This window comes from Salmo trutta, unplaced genomic scaffold (genome assembly GCF_901001165.1).
Source record: "Salmo trutta unplaced genomic scaffold, fSalTru1.1, whole genome shotgun sequence".
Taxonomy (NCBI): Eukaryota; Metazoa; Chordata; class Actinopteri; order Salmoniformes; family Salmonidae; genus Salmo; species Salmo trutta.
Genome location: NW_021822297.1, coordinates 366209 through 392570, shown reverse-complemented (window position 1 = coordinate 392570; position 26362 = coordinate 366209). Strand labels below are relative to the sequence as shown.

At 48.9% G+C, this 26362-nt stretch overlaps 1 protein-coding gene across 1 annotated transcript in view; it reads left to right on the top strand.

Annotated features, from left to right (window-relative positions):
- Nucleotides 1-26362, top strand: part of LOC115181565 (dedicator of cytokinesis protein 1-like) — a 196669-nt gene that overhangs the window by 107396 nt on the left and 62911 nt on the right. The window contains exon 18 of the mRNA XM_029743459.1: nt 18647-18744. Within this exon, the coding sequence (XP_029599319.1) occupies nt 18647-18744 (98 nt within the window). The remainder of the gene's footprint in view (nt 1-18646; nt 18745-26362) is intronic.

The window sequence follows — 26362 nt, the reverse complement described above, 5'->3', positions numbered from 1 at the left end:
TCATCTAGGACTGTACCATTGACCACCTCATTATAACTATATAGAATGACATGTTCCTCATCTTGGACTGTACCATTGACCACCTCATTATAACTCTATAGAATGACATGAGCCTCATCTAGGACTGTACCATTGAACACCTCATTATAACTCTATAGAATGACATGTTCCTCATCTAGGACTGTACCATTGACCACCTCATTAGAACTCTATAGAATGACATGTGCCTCATCTAGGACTGTACCATTGAACACCTCATTATAACTCTATAGAATGACATGAGCCTCATCTAGGACTGTACCATTGACCACCTCATTATAACTATATAGAATGACATGTTCCTCATCTAGAACTGTACCATTGACCACCTCATTATAACTATATAGAATGACATGATCCTCATCTTGGACTGTACCATTGAACACCTCATTAGAACTCTATAGAATGACATGAGCCTCATCTAGGACTGTACCATTGACCACCTCATTAGAACTCTATAGAATGACATGAGCCTCATCTAGGACTGTACCATTGAACACCTCATTAGAACTCTATAGAATGACATGAGCCTCATCTAGGACTGTACCATTGAACACCTCATTATAACTCTATAGAATGACATGATCCTCATCTAGGACTGTACCATTGACCACCTCATTAGAACTCTATAGAATGACATGTGCCTCATCTAGGACTGTACCATTGACCACCTCATTATAACTCTATAGAATGACATGTTCCTCATCTTGGACTGTACCATTGACCACCTCATTAGAACTCTATAGAATTACATGTTCCTCATCTAGGACTGTACCATTGACCACCTCATTATAACTCTATAGAATGACATGATCCTCATCTAGGACTGTACCATTGACCACCTCATTAGAACTCTATAGAATGACATGTGCCTCATCTAGGACTGTACCATTGACCACCTCATTATAACTCTATAGAATGACATGTTCCTCATCTTGGACTGTACCATTGACCACCTCATTAGAACTCTATAGAATTACATGTTCCTCATCTAGGACTGTACCATTGACCACCTCATTATAACTCTATAGAATGACATGATCCTCATCTAGGACTGTACCATTGACCACCTCATTATAACTCTATAGAATGACATGAGCCTCATCTAGGACTGTACCATTGACCACCTCATTAGAACTCTATAGAATGTGTGTTGTTAGACTGGTTGCTTTCTGCTGTGAACTTGACTCTTGACTTCTGGGATTCATGGCTTCCTCTCCTTTTTGAGTATCTGTGAACTAAACAGCCATTTGTCAGAAGAATGAACCAAACACTAGGATGGTTTTCAATCTGTCTCGTCCTACGAGATGGGATGAACATGGAAATTAAGGCGAGATGAATAAAAGTCCCCCTTATCTCCGCTCACTGGTCACCATAGCAGCACCCACCTGTAGCACGCGCTCCAGCAGGTATATCTCACTGGTCACCATAGCAGCACCCACCTGTAGCACGCGCTCCAGCAGGTATATCTCTCTGGTCACCCCTAAAGCCAACTCCTCCTTTGGTCGTCTCTCCTTCCAGTTCTCAGCTGCCAATGACTGGAACGAACTACAAAAATCTCTAAAACTGGAAACACTTATCTCCCTCACTAGCTTTAAGCACCAGCTGTCAGAGCAGCTCACAGATCTCTGCACCTGTACATAGCCCATCTATAATTGAGCCCAAACTACTACCTCTTCCCCTACTGTATTTATTTATTTTGCTCCTTTGCACCATATTATTTATATTTGAACTTTTAACTTTCTTCAAACTACAAATCTACCATTCCAGTGTTTTTCTTGCTATACTTTATTTACTTTGCCACCATGGCATTTTTTTGCTTTTACCTCCCTTATCTCACCTCATTTGCTCACATTGTACATAGACTTATTTTACTACTGTATTATTGACTGTATGTTGTTTTACTCCATGTGTAACTCTGTGTTGTTGTATGTTGTCAAACTGCTTTGCTTTATCTTGGCCAGGTCGCAGTTGTAAATGAGAACTTGTTCTCAACTGGCCACCTGGTTAAATAAAGGACTTGTTCTCAACTAGCCTACCTGGTTAAATAAAGGACTTGTTCTCTACTAGCCTACCTGGTTAAATAAAGGACTTGTTCTCAACTAGCCTACCTGGTTAAATAAAGGTGAAATAAAAATAAAAACTAAATAAAAAATGAGAACAAAGACCAGGGGAAGACTGGGGCAGTGACTGCAACAGCCCATCTTTAGGCACTTTAAATTCATCGTTTTTACTAGCCTACAGCTGTTTCCCGTCCGTCCCACCAGAAAGACACATTGTGAATAAAGAGCTTTCTGACTCAGATCATGTGAAACAGTGGAGATGGAGAATTAAAAGAAAGAGAATTTCTGCTCTGCTCCCAGAGAGCCATTGAAGCAACTCAGTATTGTGTAAAGTACAGCTTCATTACAGTCTAGTCACATAGCAGCGATATGCAGCAGTTCTCTCTCTCTCTCTCTCTCTCTCTCAGGAATGAGAGGCTGCAGCAGAACACAAGGCTGCATCCTTCACCCTATATAGAGCACTGCTTTTGACCAGAGCCCATAGGGAATAAGGGAGCCTTTTGAAGTGTAGATGTAGACAAAGGTGCATTGCTTTTCCCCTCCCTGTATGGTGACAGAACTTTCTCCTGACTTTCTTCTCTCTGCTGTGTTTCTACTGCTGTGCTGCTTTTCTCCTGTGTTTCTACTGCTGTGCTGCTTTTCTCCTGTGTTTCTACTGCTGTGCTGCTTTTCTCTCTCCTGTGTTTCTACTGTTGTGCTGCTCTTCTCCTGTGTTTCTACTGCTGTGCTGCTCTTCTCCTGTGTTTCTACTGCTGTGCTGCTTTTCTCCTGTGTTTCTACTGCTGTGCTGCTCTTCTCCTGTGTTTCTACTGCTGTGCTGCTCTTCTCTCTGCTGTGTTTCTACTGCTGTGCTGCTCTTCTCTCTGCTGTGTTTCTACTGCTGTACTGCTCTTCTCTCTCTCCTGTGTTTCTACTGCTGTGCTGCTCTTCTCTCTGTCCTGTGTTTCTACTGCTGTGCTGCTCTTCTCCTGTGTTTCTACTGCTGTGCTGCTCTTCTCTCTGCTGTGTTTCTACTGCTGTGCTGCTCTTCTCTCTGTCCTGTGTTTCTACTGCTGTGCTGCTCTTCTCTCTGTCCTGTGTTTCTTCTGCTGTGCTGCTCTTCTCTACTGTGTTTCTACTGCTGTGCTGCTCTTCTCTCCTGTGTTTCTACTGCTGTGCTGCTCTTCTCTCTGTCCTGTGTTTCTTCTGTTGTGCTGCTCTTCTCTCTGTCCTGTGTTTCTACTGCTGTGCTGCTCTTCTCTCTGCTGTGCTGCTCTTCTCTCTGCTGTGCTGCTCTGCTCTCTACTGTGTTTCTACTGCTGTGCTGCTCTTCTCTCTGCTGTGCTGCTCTTCTCTCTGCTGTGCTGCTCTGCTCTCTACTGTGTTTCTACTGCTGTGCTGCTCTTCTCTCTGCTGTGCTGCTCTTCTCTCTGCTGTGCTGCTCTGCTCTCTCTCCTGTGTTTCTACTGCTGTGCTGCTCTTCTCTCTCTCCTGTGTTTCTACTGCTGTGGTGCTCTTCTCTCTCTCCTGTGTTTATACTGCTGTGGTGCTCTTCTCTCTCTCCTGTGTTTCTACTGCTGTGCTGCTCTTCTCTCTGCTGTGCTGCTCTTCTCTCTGCTGTGTTTCTACTGCTGTGCTGCTCTTCTCTCTGCTGTGTTTCTACTGCTGTGCTGCTCTTCTCTCTGCTGTGTTTCTACTGCTGTGCTGCTCTTCTCTCTCTCCTGTGTTTCTACTGCTGTGCTGCTCTTCTCTCTGTCCTGTGTTTCTACTGCTGTGCTGCTCTTCTCTCCTGTGTTTCTACTGCTGTGCTGCTCTTCTCTCTACTGTGTTTCTACTGCTGTGCTGCTCTTCTCTCTGTCCTGTGTTTCTACTGCTGTGCTGCTCTTCTCTCTGTCCTGTGTTTCTTCTGCTGTGCTGCTCTTCTCTACTGTGTTTCTACTGCTGTGCTGCTCTTCTCTCTCTCCTGTGTTTCTACTGCTGTGCTGCTCTTCTCTCTGTCCTGTGTTTCTTCTGCTGTGCTGCTCTTCTCTCCTGTGTTTCTACTGCTGTGCTGCTCTTCTCTCTGTCCTGTGTTTCTTCTGTTGTGCTGCTCTTCTCTCTGTCCTGTGTTTCTACTGCTGTGCTGCTCTTCTCTCTGCTGTGCTGCTCTTCTCTCCGCTGTGCTGCTCTGCTCTCTACTGTGTTTCTACTGCTGTGCTGCTCTTCTCTCTGCTGTGCTGCTCTTCTCTCTGCTGTGCTGCTCTGCTCTCTACTGTGTTTCTACTGCTGTGCTGCTCTTCTCTCTGCTGTGCTGCTCTTCTCTCTGCTGTGCTGCTCTGCTCTCTCTCCTGTGTTTCTACTGCTGTGCTGCTCTTCTCTCTCTCCTGTGTTTCTACTGCTGTGGTGCTCTTCTCTCTCTCCTGTGTTTATACTGCTGTGCTGCTCTTCTCTCTGCTGTGTTTCTACTGCTGTGCTGCTCTTCTCTCTACTGTGTTTCTACTGCTGTGCTGCTCTTCTCTCTGTCCTGTGTTTCTACTGCTGTGCTGCTCTTCTCTCTGTCCCCTCTGAGTGAAGTGTCCATAACAATATGAAGCCACTCTGCTGCTGCCGCCCACAGAAATAACACAGGTAGGCTAGGTAAAGAAGGCCATGCAGAGACACAGTTTGCGGACACAATGGCACCCTATTCCCTATGTTGTGCACTACTTTTGACCAGAGCCCTATGGACCCCTATTGACCCTGGTCAAAAGTAGTGCACTAAATAGGGAAGATGATGCCATTTAGGACACATGGTTTCTGCAGAAGTACCTGGGTGTATTAAATCAACAGGAGGTTGATGGCTTGACGTACAGAATGGTCTTAGTGGAGGGACAGAGAGCTTCTCTCTGAGGTAGAATCTGATCTGCAGCACAACATTGATACACACTCTAGAATTATAACACTGTGTGGTCCATTGACTAGAATTATAACACTGTGTGGTGTTGTCCATTTCACTAGAATTATAACACTGTGTGGTGTTGTCCATTCACTAGAATTATAACACTGTGGTGTTGTCCATTCACTAGAATTATAACACTGTGTGGTGTGGTCCATTCACTAGAATTATAACACTGTGTGGTGTTGTCCATTTCACTAGAATTATAACACTGTGTGGTGTTGTCCATTCACTAGAATTATAACACTGTGTGGTGTGGTTCATTTCACTAGAATTATAACACTGTGTGGTGTTGTCCATTCACTAGAATTATAACACTGTGTGGTGTGGTTCATTTCACTAGAATTATAACACTGTGTGGTGTGGTCCATTCACTAGAATTATAACACTGTGTGGTGTTGTCCATTCACTAGAATTATAACACTGTGTGGTGTTGTCCATTCACTAGAATTATAACACTGTGTGGTGTTGTCCATTCATTAGAATTATAACACTGTGTGGTGTTGTCCATTCACTAGAATTATAACACTGTGTGGTGTTGTCCATTCACTAGAATTATAACACTGTGTGGTGTGGTCCATTCACTAGAATTATAACACTGTGTGGTCCATTTCACTAGAATTATAACACTGTGTGGTGTGGTCCACTGACCACTGTAGCAGTGTAATGTAAGAGATGGCAACAGCATCCAACTCCACCCCTGTACCCAGAACCCTGCCAGAACCCTGCCAGAACCCTGCATGTGATGGGAGAAGTCAGACCTGTGTCCTCTCCTCTGTTGATTCCTGATGTTGGCCCTACTGTCTATGTGTTATATGACCCCCAGAGGTACACAGGCCACTTTCCTCTGTAGCTTTAATGAAGACGCAGCCGTGTGCGAACCTGTAGTTTGGCTTGTTGTTATTCTGCCTCGGGAACATCGGTCTCAATAAGACGCAGAAGAAAGAACTTTCAGAATGCCTCGAATGACGAACACCAAGGAGCGGAGGACGACTTGTCACAATATGGATCTCAGGCACCTGCGTTCAAACTGCTGGTCAGCGTTCAGTCACCCAAACTGCTGGTCAGTGTTCAGTCACCCAAACTGCTGGTCAGCGTTCAGTCACCCAAACTGCTGGTCAGCGTTCAGTCACCCAAACTGCTGGTCAGCGTTCAGTCGCCCAAACTGCTGGTCAGCGTTCAGTCACCCAAACTGCTGGTCAGCGTTCAGTCGCCCAAACTGCTGGTCAGCGTTCAGTCGCCCAAACTGCTGGTCAGCGTTCAGTCGCCCAAACTGCTGGTCAGCGTTCAGTCGCCCAAACTGCTGGTCAGCGTTCAGTCGCCCAAACTGCTGGTCAGCGTTCAGTCGCCCAAACTGCTGGTCAGCGTTCAGTCGCCCAAACTGCTGGTCAGCGTTCAGTCGCCCAAACTGCTGGTCAGCGTCGTCCTCTCCCAGCCCCGTGGCGCTGAACTCTCCCAGCCCCGTGGCGCTGACCTCTCCAGCCCCGTGGCGCTGACCTCTCCCAGCCCCGTGGCGCTGACCTCTCCCAGCCCCGTGGCGCTGACCTCTCCCAGCCCCGTGGCGCTGACCTCTCCCAGCCCCGTGGCGCTGACCTCTCCCAGCCCCGTGGCGCTGTCCTCTCCCAGCCCCGTGGCGCTGTCCTCTCCCAGCCCCGTGGCGCTGACCTCTCCCAGCCCCGTGGCGCTGACCTCTCCCAGCCCCGTGGCGCTGACCTCTCCCAGCCCCGTGGCGCTGACCTGGATTTATTGCTATGTTAGAAACCTGCAGGAAACAGCCTCTTTAACCCTGCTACCCAGAACACACACACACCTACTGTATTACACACCCTCCATCCTCCCCCCTACTATATTACACACCCTCCCCCCTCCCCCCTACTGTATTACACACCCTCCCCCCCTCCCCCCTACTGTATTACACACCCTCCCCCCTCCCCCCTACTGTATTACACACCCTCCCCCCCTCCCCCCTACTGTATTACACACCCTCCCCCCCTACTGTATTACACACCCTCCATCCTCCCCCCTACTGTATTACACACCCTCCATCCTCCCCCCTACTGTATTACACACACTCCCCCCTACTGTATTACACACCCTCCATCCTCCCCCCTACTGTATTACACACACTCCCCCCTACTGTATTACACACCCTCCCCCCGTACTGTATTACACACACTCCCCCCTACTGTATTACACACCCTCCCCCCTACTGTATTACACACCCTCCCCCCTCCCCCCTACTGTATTACACACCCTCCCCCCCTCCCCCCTACTGTATTACACACACTCCTACTGTATTACACACCCTCCCCCGTACTGTATTACACACCCTCCCCCCTACTGTATTACACACCCTCCCCCCTACTGTATTACACACCCTCCCCCCTACTGTATTACACACACTCCTACTGTATTACACACACTCCTACTGTATTACACACCCTCCCCCGTACTGTATTACACACCCTCCCCCCTACTGTATTACACACCCTCCCCCCTACTGTATTACACACACTCCTACTGTATTACACACACTCCTACTGTATTACACACCCTCCCCCCTACTGTATTACACACCCTCCCCCCTACTGTATTACACACCCTCCCCCCTACTGTATTACACACCCTCCCCCCCTACTGTATTACACACACACTCCTACTGTATTACACACCCTCCCCCCGTACTGTATTACACACCCTCCCCCCTACTGTATTACACACCCTCCCCCCTACTGTATTACACACACTCCTACTGTATTACACACCCTCCCCCCTACTGTATTACACACACTCCTACTGTATTACACACCCTCCCCCCTACTGTATTACACACCCTCCCCCCTACTGTATTACACACACTCCTACTGTATTACACACCCTCCCCCCTACTGTATTACACACCCTCCCCCCTACTGTATTACACACACTCCTACTGTATTACACACCCTCCCCCGTACTGTATTACACACCCCTCCCCCCTACTGTATTACACACACTCCTACTGTATTACACAACCCCTACTACCCTCCCCCCTACTGTATTACACACCCTCCCCCCTACTGTATTACACCACCCTCCCCCCTACTGTATTACACACCCTCCCCCTACTGTATTACACACACTCCTACTGTATTACACACCCTCCCCCCTACTGTATTACACACCCTCCCCCCTACTGTATTACACACCCCGTTACACCCTCCCCCCCCTACTGTATTACACACCCGCCCCCCTACTGTATTACACACACTCCTACTGTATTACACACCCTCCCCCCTACTGTATTACACACCCTCCCACCTACTGTATTACACACACTCCTACTGTATTACACCCCCCTCCCCCTACTGGATTACACACCCTCCCCCCCTACTGTATTACACACACTCCTACTGTATTACACACCCTCCCCCGTACTGTATTACACACCCTCCCCCCTACTGTATTACACACACTCCTACTGTATTACACACCCTCCCCCCTACTGTATTAAACACCCCCCCCCCCTACTGTATTACACACCCTCCCCCCCTACTGTATTACACCACACCCTCCCCCCTACTGTATTACACACCCTCCCCCCCTACTGTATTACACACCCTCCCCCCCTACTGTATTACACACCCTCCCCCTACTGTATTACACACCCTCCCCCCTACTGTATTACACACCCTCCCCCCCTACTGTATTACACACCCTCCCCCCTACTGTATTACACACCCTCCCCCCTACTGTATTACACACCCTCCCCCCTACTGTATTACACACCCTCCCCCCTACTGTATTACACACCCCCCCCCCTACTGTATTACACACCCTCCCCCCTACTGTATTACACACCCTCCCCCCTACTGTATTACACACCCTCCACCCTCCCCCTACTGTATTACACACCCTCCCCCCTACTGTATTACACACCCTCCCCCCCTACTGTATTACCACCCTCCCCCCTCCCCCCTACTGTATTACACACCCTCCATCCTCCCCCCTACTATATTACACACCCTCCATCCTCCCCTACTGTATTACACACACTCCTACTGTATTACACACCCTCCCCCCTACTGTATTACACACCCTCCCCCCTCCCCCCTACTGTATTACACACCCTCCATCCTCCCCCTACTGTATTACACACCCTCCATCCTCCCCCTACTGTATTACACACCCTCCCCCCCTCCCCCCTACTGTATTACACACCCTCCCCCCTCCCCCCTACTGTATTACACACCCTCCCCCCTAATGTATTACACACCCTCCCCCCTACTGTATTACACACCCTCCCCCTCCCCCCGTACTGTATTACACACCCTCCCCCCTACTGTATTACACACCCTCCCCCCTACTGTATTACACACCCTCCATCCTCCCCCTACTGTATTACACACCCTCCCCCCTACTGTATTACACACCCTCCCCCCTTCCCCCTACTGTATTACACACCCTCCCCTCCCCCCCTACTGTATTACACACCCTCTCCCCCTACTGTATTACACACCCTCCCCCCTCCCCCCTACTGTATTACACACCCTCCATCCTCCCCCTACTGTATTACACACCCTCCCCCTACTGTATTACACACCCTCCCCCCCTTCCCCCTACTGTATTACACACCCTCCCCCTCCCCCTACTGTATTACACACCCTCCCCCCTGCCCCCCTACTGTATTACACACCCCCCCCCTACTGTATTACACACCCTCCATCCCCCCCCCCCCCTACTGTATTACACACCCTCCATCCTCCCCCCTACTGTATTACACACCCTCCATCCTCCCCCTACTGTATTACACACCCCCCCCCCTCCCCCCCTACTGTATTCCACACCTCCCCCCTCCCCCTACTGTATTACACACCCTCCCCCCTCCCCCCTACTATATTACACACCCTCCCCCCTCCCCTACTGTATTACACACCCTCCATCCTCCCCCCTACTGTATTACACACCCTCCATCTTCCCCCCTACTATATTACACACCCTCCCCCCTACTGTATTACACACCCTCCCCCCTCCCCCCTACTGTATTACACACCCTCCATCCTCCCCCTACTGTATTACACACCCTCCCCCCTATATATTACACCCTCCATCCTCCCCCCCTACTATATTACACACCACACACCTCCTCCCCCCCACTGTATTACACACCCTCCATCCTCCCCCCTACTGTATTACACACCCTCCATCCTCCCCCCACTGTATTACACACCCTCCATCCTCCCCCTACTGACTGTATTATTTACACACGCCTCCATCCTCCCCCCTACTAATTACTACACACCCCCCCACCTCCCCCCTACTATATTACACACCCTCCATCCTCCCCCTACTATATTACACACCCTCCACCCTCCCCCCTACTATATTACACACCCTCCATCCTCCCCCCTACTATATTACACACCCTCCATCCGCCCCCCCTACTATATTACACACCCTCCATCCTCCCCCCTACTATATTACACCCCCCCCCCCCTCCCCTCCCCCTACTGTATTATTACACACCCTCCATCCTCCCGCCCTACTATATTACACAATACCACCCTCCATCCTCCCCCCTACATCTTACACACCCTCCACCTCCCCCTACTGTATTACACACCCTCCCCCTACTATATTACACACCCTCCATCCTCCCCCCCCTACTATATTACACACACACCCTCCATCCTCTCCCCCCTACTGTATTACACACCCTCCATCCCCCCCCCCCTGCTAGTTACACACCCTCCATCCTCCCCCCTACTATATTACACACCCTCCCCCCTCCCCCCTACTATATTACACACCCTCCATCCTCCCCCTACTATATTACACACCCTCCACCCTCCCCCCTACTATATTACACACCCTCCCCCCCTCCCCCCTACTATATTACACCCTCCATCCTCCCCCTACTATATTACACACCCTCCACCTCCCCCCTACTATATTACACACCCTCCATCCTCCCCCCTACTATATTACACACCCTCCATCCTCCCCCCTACTGTATTACACACCCTCCATCCTCCCCCCTACTATATTACACACCCTCCATCCTCCCCCCTACTATATTACACACCCTCCATCCTCCCCCTACTGTATTACACACCCTCCATCCTCCCCCTACTATATTACACACCCTCCATCCTCCCCCCTACTATATTACACACCCTCCATCCTCCCCCCTACTATATTACACACCCCCATCCTCCCCCCTACTATATTACACCCTCCCCCCCTCCCCCTACTATATTACACACCCTCCATCCTCCCCCCTACTGTATTACACACCCTCCACCCCCTACTATATTACACACCCTCCATCCTCCCCCCCTACTATATTACACACCCTCCATCCTCCCCCCTACTAGTATTAACACACCCTCCATCCTCCCCCTACTAGTATACACACCTCCATCCTCCTCCCTACTGTATATACACACCCTTCCAGCCTCCCCCTACTAGTATTACAACACCCTCCCATCCTCCCCTCCCTACTGATATAATACACGACCTCCTCCTCCCCTACTGTATTACACAGCCCTCCATCCTCTCCCCTACTTGTAAATTACACACCCTCCCATCCTCCCCCCTACTGTATTACACCCCTCCAGCCTACCCCCCGACTAGTATTACACAACCCCTCCATCCTCCCCTACTAGAGTTACACCACCCTCCCACACCCCCCCCTACTGTATTACACACCCTCTCCCTCCCCCCTACTGTATTACACACCCTCCATCCTCACCCCCTACTATATTACACAACCCTCCATCCTCCCTACAGAGTAACCCTCCCCCCCTCCCCCCCTATGTATTACACCCCCCCCCCCTCCCCTACTGTATTACACACCCTCCATCCTCCCCCTACTATATTACACACCCTCCATCCTCCCCCCTACTATATTACACACCCTCCATCCTCCCCCCTACTATATTACACACCCTCCATCCTCCCCCTACTGTATTACACACCCTCCACCCTCCCCCTACTGTATTACACACCTCCATCCTCCCCCTACTGTATTACACACCCTCCACCCTCCCCCTACTGTATTACACACCCTCCATCCTCCCCCCTACTATATTACACACCCTCCATCCTCCCCCTACTATATTACACACCCTCCATCCTCCCCCCTACTGTATTACACACCCTCCATCCTCCCCTACTGTATTACACACCCTCCATCCTCCCCCTACTACACACCCTCCATCCTCCCCCTACTGTATTACACACCCTCCATCCTCCCCCCCTACTATATTACACACCCTTCATCCTCCCCCCTACTATATTTACACACCCTCCACCCTCCCCCCTACTATATTACACACCCTCCACCCTCCCCCTACTATATTACACACCCTCCACCTTCCCCCTACTGTATTACACACCCTCCATCCTCCCCCCTACTGTATTACACACCCTCCCCCCTCCCCCCCTACTGTATTACACACCCTCCATTCTCTCCCATACTATATTACACACCCTCCACCCTCCCCCCTACTATATTACACACCCTCCATCCTCCCCCCTACTATATTACACACCCTCCTTCCTCCCCCCATTTCATTGATGTTAATGGAAGCGTTACTAGTGGTTTCCTCTACCTCATCTCAGTTTTAATATCTTTAATGTGGTTCCCTGTGGACAGCCAGACAGCTTCACGGATATCCCAGAGTCCCAAGCCTCTTTCCATCTGAGATGAAACTCTCCTTTTAATGAAGCTAGAGTTATGTGTCCGCCAGCCCTGAGAGCTGACAGTATTGGTGAGGTGAAGAGAAGTGGCTGTGGTCTGTTCTCTTCCCAGGGTGTTGGCTCTGCCGTCGTGAGACTTTGTCTCAGGCAGGAGGACAGCTTGAGAACTAGAGAGATGAAATGGCCTGGGAGATCATCTGCTGTGCCTCCTCTCTACTTGTATTGGTCAGAATAACAGACGTTGGAGCCTTGTGGAGCCCCTCTGCTCTCCTCATCCCCCTCCCTCTCCCCCCTGCTGGCTGAGTCCCTCTCCCTCTCCTCATCCACCTCCCTCTCCCCCCTGCTGGCTGAGTCCCTCTCCTCATCCCCCTCCCTCTCCCCCCTGCTGGCTGAGTCCCTCTCCTCTCCTCATCCACCTCCCTCTCCCCCCTGCTGGCTGAGTCCCTCTCCTCCTCATCCACCTCCCTCTCCCCTCTGCTGGCTGAGCCCCTCTCCTCTCCTCTCCTCATCCACCTCCCTTTCCCCCCTGCTGGCTGAGTCCCTCTCCTCATCTACCTCCCTCTCCCCCCTGCTGGCTGAGTCCCTCTCCTCATCCACCCTCCCTCTCCCCTCTGCTGGCTGAGTCCCTCTCCTCATCCACCTCCCTCTCCCCTGCTGGCTGAGCCCCTCTCCTCTCCTCATCCATCTCCCTCTCCCCCTGCTGGCTGAGTCCCTCTCCTCTCCTCATCCACCTCCCTCTCCCCCCTGCTGGCTGAGTCCCTCTCCTCATCCCCCTCCCTCTCCCCCCTGCTGGCTGAGTCCCTCTCCTCATCCACCTCCCTCCCCCCCCTGCTGGCTGAGTCCCTCTCCTCATCCACCTCCCTCTCCCCCCTGCTGGCTGAGTCCCTCTCCTCATCCACCTCCCTCTCCCCCCTGCTGGCTGAGTCCCTCTCCTCATCCATCTCCCTCTCCCCTCTGCTGGCTGAGTCCCTCTCCTCTCCTCATCCACCTCCCTCTCCCCCCTGCTGGCTGAGCCCCTCTCCTCTCCTCATCCACCTCCCTCTCCCCCCTGCTGGCTGAGTCCCTCTCCTCCTCATCCACCTCCCTCTCCCCCCTGCTGGCTGAGCCCCTCTCCTCTCCTCATCCACCTCCCTCTCCCCCCTGCTGGTTGAGTCCCTCTCCTCCTCATCTACCTCCCTCTCCCCCCTGCTGGCTGAGTCCCTCTCCTCCTCATCTACCTCCCTCTCCCCCCTGCTGGCTGAGTCCCTCTCCTCCTCATCTACCTCCCTCTCCCCCCTGCTGGCTGAGTCCCTCTCCTCCTCATCCACCTCCCTCTCCCCCCTGCTGGCTGAGTCCCTCTCCTCCTCATCCACCTCCCTCTCCCCCCTGCTGGCTGAGCCCATCTCCTCATCCACCTCCCTCTCCCCCCTGCTGGCTGAGTCCCTCTCCTCTCCTCATCCACCTCCCTCTCCCCCCTGCTGGCTGAGTCCCTCTCCTCATCCACCTCCCTCTCCCCTCTGCTGGCTGAGTCCCTCTCCTCCTCATCCACCTCCCTCTCCCCCCCTGCTGGCTGAGTCCCTCTCCTCTCCTCATCCACCTCCCTCTCCCCCCTGCTGGCTGAGTCCCTCTCCTCATCCACCTCCCTCTCCCCCCTGCTGGCTGAGTCCCTCTCCTCCTCATCTACCTCCCTCTCCCCCCTGCTGGCTGAGTCCCTCTCCTCTCCTCTCCTCATCTACCTCCCTCTCCCCTCTGCTGGCTGAGTCCCTCTCCTCTCCTCTCCTCATCTACCTCCCTCTCCCCCCTGCTGGCTGAGCCCCTCTCCTCTCCTCATCCACCTCCCTCTCCCCCCTGCTGGCTGAGCCCCTCTCCTCTCCTCATCCACCTCCCTCTCCCCCCTGCTGGCTGAGTCCCTCTCCTCCTCATCTACCTCACTCTCCCCTCTGCTGGCTGAGTCCCTCTCCTCTCCTCTCCTCTCCTCATCCACCTCACTCTCCCCTCTGCTGGCTGAGTCCCTCTCCTCTCCTTTCCACCTCCCTCTCCCCCCTGCTGGCTGAGTCCCTCTGCTCTCCTCATCCACCTCACTCTCCCCTCTGCTGGCTGAGTCCCTCTCCTCTCCTCTCCTTTCCACCTCACTCTCCCCTCTGCTGGCTGAGCCCCTCTCCTCTCCTCTCCTCTCCTCTCCTCTCCTCTCCTCTCCTCATCCACCTCACTCTCCCCTCTGCTGGCTGAGTCCCTCTCCTCTCCTCTCCTTTCCACCTCACTCTCCCCTCTGCTGGCTGAGTCCCTCTCCTCTCCTCTCCTTTCCACCTCACTCTCCCCTCTGCTGGCTGAGTCCCTCTCCTCTCCTCTCCTCATCCACCTCCCTCTCCCCTCTGCTGGCTGAGTCCCTCTCCTCTCCTCTCCTCTCCTCATCCACCTCACTCTCCCCTCTGCTGGCTGAGTCCCTCTGCTCTCCTCTCCTTTCCACCTCCCTCTCCCCTCTGCTGGCTGAGTCCCTCTCCTCTCCTCTCCTCATCCACCTCCCTCTCCCCTCTGCTGGCTGAGTCCCTCTCCTCTCCTTTCCTCATCCACCTCCCTCTCCCCCCTGCTGGCTGAGTCCCTCTCCTCCTCATCCACCTCCCTCTCCCCCCTGCTGGCTGAGTCCCTCTCCTCTCCTCTCCTCATCCACCTCCCTCTCCCCCCTGCTGGCTGAGTCCCTCTCCTCCTCATCCACCTCCCTCTCCCCTCTGCTGGCTGAGTCCCTCTCCTCTCCTCTCCTCATCCACCTCCCTCTCCCCTCTGCTGGCTGAGTCCCTCTCCTCTCCTCTCCTCATCCACCTCCCTCTCCCCCCTGCTGGCTGAGTCCCTCTCCTCCTCATCCACCTCCCTCTCCCCCCTGCTGGCTGAGTCCCTCTCCTCTCCTCTCCTCATCCACCTCCCTCTCCCCTCTGCTGGCTGAGTCCCTCTCCTCTCCTCATCCACCTCCCTCTCCCCTCTGCTGGCTGAGTCCCTCTCCTCTCCTCTCCTCATCCACCTCCCTCTCCCCTCTGCTGGCTGAGTCCCTCTCCTCCTCATCCACCTCCCTCTCCCCTCTGCTGGCTGAGTCCCTCTCCTCTCCTCTCCTCATCCACCTCACTCTCACGCTGGCTGCTTGATGATTTATTCTCATCTCATGTCATTTGTCTTGCTGATTGTTGCTGAGTGTTGGCGCTGCAGGTTTCCAGATTTCTACCTCCTGGCGAGGCCTTTTTAAATAAGACCAGAGGACTGAATCCTGATAGGTTGTCAGGGCCCTGGTAGATGGGTATTTATCACCTTCAGTGTCCAGAGGCTTGATTGGCTCAGTTACAGACAGAGAAGAGGAGGAAGATGAGGAGGGGGGGGGGTCCCTTATGGTACAGTTGGTAGAGCATGGAGCTTGCAACGACAGGGTTGTGGGTTTGATTCCCACCGGGGACCAGTATGAATATGTCTGACTCATTACTGTAAGTCTCTCTGGATAAGAGGGTCTGCTAAATGACTCACTACTGTAGTGGCTCTGGATAAGAGGGTCTGCTAAATGACTCACTACTGTAAGTCTCTCTGGATAAGAGGGTCTGCTAAATGACTCACTACTGTAAGTCTCTCTGGATAAGAGGGTCTGCTAAATGACTCACTACTGTAAGTCTCTCTGGATAAGAGGGTCTGCTAAATGACTCACTACTGTAAGTCTCTGGATAAGAGGGTCTGCTAAATGACTCACTACTGTAAGTCTCTCTGGATAAGAGGGTCTGCTAAATGACTCACTACTGTAAGTCTCTCTGGATAAGAGGGTCTGCTAAATGACTCACTACTGTAAGTCTCTGGATAAGAGGGTCTGCTAAATGACTCACTACTGTAAGTCTCTCTGGATAAGAGGGTCTGCTAAATGACTCACTACTGTAAGTCTCTGGATAAGATCCAGACAAGACTGGATCAGGGGACTGGATCAGGGGACTGGATCAACAGCCTGTCAGGGCCACATTGCTTTCTCCTGCTTTGAGAGAGAGTAGGCTACAGCAGTGCTTTCAACAGTGGGTGGACTCAGTCTCCATCACTGACTAGATAGATGTCTCCTCCAGCCCAGTATGTGATGGACTCCTCCATCTAAAACAGAGAATACTGTTCACTTCCTTTTACCTTTATGATTTCATTCATTCAATACAATGCTATGCAACGACTCTCCATCTCTCCTCTCTGGTTCCATCTGTATCTGAATTCATTATGGTCTCAAGAGCCACAGATTGTCCTGAGTGATGCCAACGAGTCTTCAACATAACACAGCTTAATACATAGAGATGAATGTTTTAACAAGACCCACAGATTGTCTAATCCCACCAAGGTGGACTGCCTGTATGCCTGTATGCCTGTCTGCCTGTCTGTCTGTCTGTCTGTCTGCCTGCCTGCCTGCCTGCCTGCCTGCCTGCCTGTCTGTCTGCCTGTCTGCCTGTCTGCTTGCCTGCTTGTCTGCTTGTCTGTCTGCTTGCCTGCTTGTCTGTCTGCTTGCCTGCTTGTCTGTCTGCTTGCCTGCTTGTCTGTCTGCTTGCCTGCTTGTCTGCTTGTCTGTCTGCTTGTCTGTCTGCTTCTGTCTGTCTGCTTGTCTGTCTGTCTGCTTGTCTGCCTGTCTGCCTGCCTGTCTAATCATATCCACAATTAATTCATCTTCCTTGAGATTTTACACTTCATTGTAATGGGGATTCTGAACACACTTTGGCGGACATTTTGATAAAACATGTTTTATTTCAAACTAACTGAGACATACTGGGGGAGTCATGCTAATGACTATCTTCATCACCCATCTGGTGTAGAAACCATCTAGTGTATAAACCATCTGGTGTATAAACCATCTGGTGTAGAAACCATCTAGTGTATATAAACCATCTAGTGTAGAAACCATCTGGTGTATAAACCATCTGGTGTATAAACCATCTAGAAACCATCTGGTGTAGAAACCATCTAGTGTAGAAACCACCTAGTGTATAAACCATCTGGTGTATAAACCATCTGGTGTAGAAACCATCTAGAAACCATCTGGTGTAGAAACCATCTAGTGTAGAAACCATCTAGTGTAGAAACCATCTGGTGTAGAAACCATCTGGTGTAGAAACCATCTGGTGTAGAAACCATCTGGTGTAGAAACCATCTGGTGTAGAAACCATCTGGTGTAGAAACCATCTGGTGTAGAAACCATCTGGTGTAGAAACCATCTGGTGTAGAAACCATCTAGTGTAGAAACCATCTGGTGTAGAAACCAGCTGGTGTAGAAACCATCTAGTGTAGAAACCATCTGGTGTAGAAACCATCTAGTGTATAAACCATCTGGTGTAGAAACCGTCTAGTGTGTATAAACCATCTAGTGTGTATAAACCATCTAGTGTAGAAACCATCTGGTGTAGAAACCATCTGGTGTAGAAACCATCTGGTGTAGAAACCATCTGGTGTAGAAACCATCTGGTGTAGAAACCATCTGGTGTAGAAACCATCTGGTGTAGAAACCATCTAGTGTAGAAACCATCTGGTGTAGAAACCATCTGGTGTAGAAACCATCTGGTGTAGAAACCATCTGGTGTAGAAACCATCTGGTGTAGAAACCATCTGGTGTAGAAACCATCTGGTGTATAAACCATCTAGTGTAGAAACCATCTAGTGTAGAAACCATCTGGTGTAGAAACCATCTGGTGTAGAAACCATCTGGTGTAGAAACCATCTGGTGTAGAAACCATCTGGTGTAGAAACCATCTGGTGTAGAAACCATCTGGTGTAGAAACCATCTGGTGTAGAAACCATCTGGTGTAGAAACCATCTGGTGTAGAAACCTGTCTTCCTGTTCCTCTCATTCAGTCCAATCTACAAGGTTTGTCTCAGATGTTGTTGAGTAGAGCTGACATCTTCCCTCTAAAAGCCGGGCTGTCATTGTAAATCACAGTTAGACAGGAGTAAAGGTGAAATAACATCTGTCTTTCCTCTCTTCTGTTTGTTATGTCTCGTATAGTGGATCTGTTGGGCCTGCTGAAGTGGCGCTCCAACACCAGCCTGCTACAACAGAACCTCCGACAGCTGATGAAGGTCGAGGGAGGTGAGGTCGTCAAGGTGAGAGGTCAAAGTTCATAGGTAGTAACACAATATGAGGGTTTTTACATTTGTATTATTTAACCAGTTCGGCCCATTTGAGGTCAACTGACCTCTTTCAAGGGGAGACCTGACCAAGAAAGCAGCTTGGGACCCTCAGTTCTAGAGGAAGGGGTTTGTATTCTCTGTATAGAGGTTCCATTTTAGTATCTCTCCCTTGATCAGTGTTAACAAGGCTCACTGTTATGCCTTGGCAGTCTTCCTCCCTGTGAATTCACATTTAGTTTTTAATAAACTATACTATCAGCCTAATGACCGCTGTCTCAGGAAACACTTCCCCTCTATGGTTGAGAGGTCTGGGGTCCCGCTCACCAACCAAGAATTCACAAAATGGGACAAACACCAAATTGAGTATTTGCATGCAGAATTCTGCAAAGAAATATCTTCCGTATTGTGAGGTTGTAAATAAACAGAGGAGAAACTTCCTGACAACTATGAAAAGCTCAGACCAAGTTTATTCACCCAACGGGTCAGACAGCTGAACAGAGACATGTTCTCAGCAGCACTAGTATACAGACCCCACTTAAGGGGAAGTGTCCTCCTCTTCTCTCTAAACATTATGTCTTTGTTGCAAGGCAGGAAGTTAATTTATCTGGGTAATAAACTGTTCCTTCTCCCTTAATGTGACCTGACCTCGGCCCCCATTCCTCACTACTCCACAGCTCTCCACCCTTATCAGTGACCTGACCTCGTCCCCCATTCCTCCCTACTCCACATCTCTCCACCCTTATCAGTGACCTGACCTCGTCCCTCATTCCTCACTACTCCACATCTCTCCACCCTTATCAGTGACCTGACCTCGTCCCTCATTCATCACTACTCCACATCTCTCCACCCTTATCAGTGACCTGACCTCGTCCCTCATTCCTCACTACTCCACATCTCTCCACCCTTATCAGTGACCTGACCTCGTCCCTCATTCCTCACTACTCCACATCTCTCCACCCTTATCAGTGACCTGACCTCCATTCCTCACTACTCCACATCTCTCCACCCTTATCAGTGACCTGACCTCGTCCCTCATTCCTCACTACTCCACAGCTCTCCACCCTTATCAGTGACCTGACCTCGTCCCTCATTCCTCACTACTCCACATCTCTCCACCCTTATCAGTGACCTGACCTCGTCCTCCATTCCTCACTACTCCACATCTCTCCACCCTTATCAGTGACCTGACCTCCATTCCTCACTACTCCACATCTCTCCACCCTTATCAGTGACCTGACCTCGTCCCTCATTCCTCCCTACTCCACATCTCTCCACCCTTATCAGTGACCTGACCTCCATTCCTCACTACTCCACATCTCTCCACCCTTATCAGTGACCTGACCTCGTCCCTCATTCCTCACTACTCCACATCTCTCCACCCTTATCAGTGACCTGACCTCCATTCCTCACTACTCCACATCTCTCCACCCTTATCAGTGACCTGACCTCCATTCCTCACTACTCCACATCTCTCCACCCTTATCAGTGACCTGACCTCCATTCCTCACTACTCCACATCTCTCCACCCTTATCAGTGACCTGACCTCGTCCCTCATTCCTCACTACTCCACATCTCTCCACCCTTATCAGTGACCTGACCTCGTCCCTCATTCCTCACTACTCCACATCTCTCCACCCTTATCAGTGACCTGACCTCGTCCCTCATTCATCACTACTCCACATCTCTCCACCCTTATCAGTGACCACCACCATGTGATTGCCTTTGTCTTACCCGGTAACATACCAAGCCCCTGGATCATATTGAACCTTAATTGACCCCCACCATATACATTCCTCTTACAGATAACCATCACCTTCTGGTGTTGCAAGTATTTCAAATGACCACCCAACAACTGAAACCAGACTGTGGCCCTCCTCCTTTCCATAGGATAGCTGATGACTAACAGTAACATGTCCCCTCTCTCCCTCAGTACCATGAACAAGGAGATTTCAAGTTTACAATTCAGAACCCATCCGTATACAACGTAAAACACCAAATAATGCATGCAGAGCAGAATTCAACTCAAATCAAAATGTAGTTTTGTCACGTGCGCTGAATACAACAGGTGTAGTAGACCTCACAGTGAAATGCTGAATACAACAGGTGTAGTAGACCTTACAGTGAAATGCTGAATACAACAGGTGTAGTAGACCTCACAGTGAAATGCTGAATACAACAGGTGTAGTAGACCTCACAGTGAAATGCTGAATACAACAGGTGTAGTAGACCTCACAGTGAAATGCTGAATACAGCAGGTGTAGTAGACCTTACAGTGAAATGCCAAATACAACAGGTGTAGTAGACCTTACAGTGAAATGCTGAATACAACAGGTGTAGTAGACCTTACAGTGAAATGCTGAATACAACAGGTGTAGTAGACCTTACAGTGAAATGCTGAATACAACAGGTGTAGTAGACCTCACAGTGAAATGCTGAATACAACAGGTGTAGTAGACCTTACAGTGAAATGCTGAATACAACAGGTGTAGTAGACCTTACAGTGAAATGCTGAATACAACAGGTGTAGTAGACCTTACAGTGAAATGCTGAATACAACAGGTGTAGTAGACCTCACAGTGAAATGCTGATACAACAGGTGTAGTAGACCTCACAGTGAAATGCTGAATACAACAGGTGTAGTAGACCTCACAGTGAAATGCTGAATACAACAGGTGTAGTAGACCTTACAGTGAAATGCTGAATACAACAGATGTAGTAGACCTTACAGTGAAATGCTGAATACAACAGGTGTAGACCTTACAGTGAAATGCTGAATACAACAGGTGTAGTAGACCTTACAGTGAAATGCTGAATACAACAGGTGTAGTAGACCTTACAGTGAAATGCTGAATACAACAGGTGTAAACCTTACAGTGAAATGCTGAATACAACAGGTGTAGTAGACCTTACAGTGAAATGCTGAATACAACAGGTGTAGTAGACCTCACAGTGAAATGCTGAATACAACAGGTGTAGTAGACCTCACAGTGAAATGCTGAATACAACAGGTGTAGTAGACCTTACAGTGAAATGCTGAATACAACAGGTGTAGTAGACCTTACAGTGAAATGCTGAATACAACAGGTGTAGTAGACCTTACAGTGAAATGCTGAATACAACAGGTGTAGTAGACCTCACAGTGAAATGCTGAATACAGCAGGTGTAGTAGACCTTACAGTGAAATGCCAAATACAACAGGTGTAGTAGACCTTACAGTGAAATGCCAAATACAACAGGTGTAGTAGACCTTACAGTGAAATGCCAATTACAACAGGTGTAGTAGACCTTACAGTGAAATGCTGAATACAACAGGTGTAGTAGACCTCACAGTGAAATGCTGAATACAACAGGTGTAGTAGACCTTACAGTGAAATGCTGAATACAACAGGTGTAGTAGACCTTACAGTGAAATGCTGAATACAACAGGTGTAGTAGACCTCACAGTGAAATGCTGAATACAACAGGTGTAGTAGACCCTACAGTGAAATGCTGAATACAACAGGTGTAGTAGACCTTACAGTGAAATGCTGAATACAACAGGTGTAGTAGACCTTACAGTGAAATGCTGAATACAACAGGTGTAGTAGACCTTACAGTGAAATGCTGAATACAACAGGTGTAGTAGACCTCACAGTGAAATGCTGAATACAACAGGTGTAGTAGACCTCACAGTGAAATGCTGAATACAACAGGTGTAGTAGACCTCACAGTGAAATGCTGAATACAACAGGTGTAGTAGACCTCACAGTGAAATGCTGATACAACAGGTGTAGTAGACCTCACAGTGAAATGCTGAATACAACAGGTGTAGTAGACCTCACAGTGAAATGCTGAATACAACAGGTGTAGACCTTACAGTGAAATGCTGAATACAACAGGTGTAGACCTTACAGTGAAATGCTGAATACAACAGGTGTAGTAGACCTTACAGTGAAATGCTGAATACAACAGGTGTAGTAGACCTTACAGTGAAATGCTGAATACAACAGGTGTAGACCTCACAGTGAAATGCTGAATACAACAGGTGTAGTAGACCTCACAGTGAAATGCTGAATACAACAGGTGTAGTAGACCTTACAGTGAAATGCTGAATACAACAGGTGTAGTAGACCTTACAGTGAAATGCTGAATACAACAGGTGTAGTAGACCTTACAGTGAAATGCTGAATACAACAGGTGTAAACCTTACAGTGAAATGCTGAATACAACAGGTGTAGTAGACCTTACAGTGAAATGCTGAATACAACAGGTGTAGTAGACCTCACAGTGAAATGCTGAATACAACAGGTGTAGTAGACCTTACAGTGAAATGCTGAATACAACAGGTGTAGTAGACCTCACAGTGAAATGCTGAATACAACAGGTGTAGTAGACCTTACAGTGAAATGCTGAATACAACAGGTGTAGTAGACCTCACAGTGAAATGCTGAATACAACAGGTGTAGTAGACCTCACAGTGAAATGCTGAATACAACAGGTGTAGTAGACCTCACAGTGAAATGCTGAATACAACAGGTGTAGTAGACCTACAGTGAAATGCTGAATACAACAGGTGTAGTAGACCTTACAGTGAAATGCTGAATACAACAGGTGTAGTAGACCTCACAGTGAAATGCTGAATACAACAGGTGTAGTAGACCTACAGTGAAATGCTGAATACAACAGGTGTAGTAGACCTCACAGTGAAATGCTGAATACAACAGGTGTAGTAGACCTCACAGTGAAATGCTGAATACAACAGGTGTAGTAGACCTCACAGTGAAATGCTGAATACAACAGGTGTAGTAGACCTCACAGTGAAATGCTGAATACAACAGGTGTAGTAGACCTCACAGTGAAATGCTGAATACAACAGGTGTAGTAGACCTTACAGTGAAATGCTGAATACAACAGGTGTAGTAGACCTCACAGTGAAATGCTGAATACAACAGGTGTAGTAGACCTACAGTGAAATGCTGAATACAACAGGTGTAGACCTTACAGTGAAATGCTGAATACAACAGGTGTAGTAGACCTACAGTGAAATGCTGAATACAACAGTGTAGTAGACCTTACAGTGAAATGCTGAATACAAACAGGTGTAGTAGACCTCACAGTGAAATGCTGAATACAACAGGTTGTAGTAGACCTTCACAGTGAAATGCTGAACTACAACAGGTGTAGTAGACCTCACAGTGAAATGCTGAATACAACAGGTGTAGTAGACCTCACAGTGAAATGCTGAATACAACAGGTGTAGTAGACCCTTACAGTGAATGCTGAATACAACAGGTGTAGTAGACCTTCACAGTGAAATGCTGAATACAACAGGTGTAGTAGGACCTCACAGTGAAATGCTGAATACAACAGGTGTAGTAGACCTTCACAGTGAAATGCTGAATACAACAGGTGTAGTAGACCTTCACAGTGAATGCTGAATACAACCGTGTAGTAGACCTCACAGTGAAATGCTGAATACAACAGGTGTAGTAGCCCTCACAGTGAAATGCTGAATACAACAGGTGTAGTAGACCTTACAGTGAAATGCTGAATACAACAGTGAAATGCTGAATACAACAGTGTGTAGTAGACCTACATGAATGCTGAATACAACAGGTGTAGTAGACCTCAACAGTGAAATGCTGAATAAACAGGTGTAGTAGACCTTACAGTGAAATGCTTGAATACAACAGGTGTAGTAGACCTTACAGTGAAATGCTGAATACAACAGGTGTAGTAGACCTCACAGTGAAATGCTGAATACAACAGGTTGTAGTAGACCTCACAGTGAAATGCTAATACAACAGGTTGTAGTAGACCTCACAGTGAAATGCTGAATACAACAGGTGTAGTAGACCTACAGTGAAATGCTGATACAACAGGTGTAGACCTTACAGTGAAATGCCTGATACAACAGGTGTAGTAGGCCTCACAGTTGAAATGCTGAATACAACAGGTGTAGTAGACCTTACAGTGAAATGCTGAATACAACAGGTGTAGTAAGACCTCACAGTGAAAGGCTGAATACAAACAGGTGTAGTAGACCTTACAGTTGAAAATGCCTGAATACAAAGGTGTAGTAGACCTTACAGTGAAATGCTGAATACACAGGTGTAGTAGACCTACAGTGAAATGCTGAATACAACAGGTGTAGTAGACCTCACAGTGAAAATGCTGAATACAACAGGTGTAGTAGACCCTCACAGTGAAATGCTGAATACAACAGGTGTAGTAGACCTCACAGTGAAATGCTGAATACAACAGGTAGTAGACCTCACAGTGAAATGCTGAATAAACAGGTGTAGTAGACCTTCACAGTGAAATGCCTGAATACAACAGGTGTAGTAGACCTTAACAGTGAAATGCTGAATACAACAGGTGTAGACCTAACAGTGAAATGCTGAATACAACAGGTGTAGTAGACCTTACAGTGAAATGCTGAATACAACAGGTGTAGTAGACCTCACAGTGAAATGCTGAATACAACAGGTGTAGTAGACCTCACAGTGAAATGCTGAATACAACAGGTGTAGTAGACCTCACAGTGAAATGCTGAATACAACAGGTGTAGTAGACCTACAGTGCAAATGCTGAATACAACAGGTGTAGTAGACCTCACAGTGAAATGCTGAATACAACAGGTGTAGTAGACCTCACAGTGAAATGCTGAATCAACAGGTGTAGTAGACCTTACAGTGAAATGCTGAATACAACAGGTGTAGTAGACCTTACAGTGAATGCTGAATACAACAGGTGTAGTAGACCTTACAGTGAATGCTGAATACAACAGGTGTAGTAGACCTCACAGTGAAATGCTGAATACAACAGGTGTAGTAGACCTTACAGTGAAATGCTGAATACAACAGGTGTAGTAGACCTTACAGTGAAATGCTGAATACAACAGGTGTAGTAGACCTCACAGTGAAATGCTGAATACAACAGGTGTAGTAGACCTCACAGTGAAATGCTGAATACAACAGGTGTAGTAGACCTCACAGTGAAAACGCTGATACAACAGGTGTAGTAGACCTTACAGTGAAATGCTGAATACACAGGTGTAGACCTTACAGGAAATGCTGAATACAACGGTGTAGTAGGCCTCACAGTGAAATGCTGAATACAACAGGTGTAGTAGACCTTACAGTGAATGCTGAAATACAACAGTGTAGTAGACCTCACAGTGAAATGCTGACTACAACAGGTGTAGTAGACCTTACAGTGAAATGCTGAATACAACAGGTGTAGTAGACCTTACAGTGAATGCTGAATACAACAGTGTAGTAGACTCACAGTGAAATGCTGAATACAACAGGTGTAGTAGACCTCACAGTGAAATGCTGAATACAACAGGTGTAGTAGACCTCACAGTGAAATGCTGAATACAACAGGTGTAGTAGACCTTACAGTGAAATGCTGAATACAACAGGTGTAGTAGACCTCACAGTGAAATGCTGAATACAACAGGTGTAGACCTAACAGTGAAATGCTGAATACAACAGGTGTAGTAGACCTTACAGTGAAATGCTGAATACAACAGGTGTAGTAGACCTCACAGTGAAATGCTGAATACAACAGGTGTAGTAGACCTTACAGTGAAATGCTGAATACAAC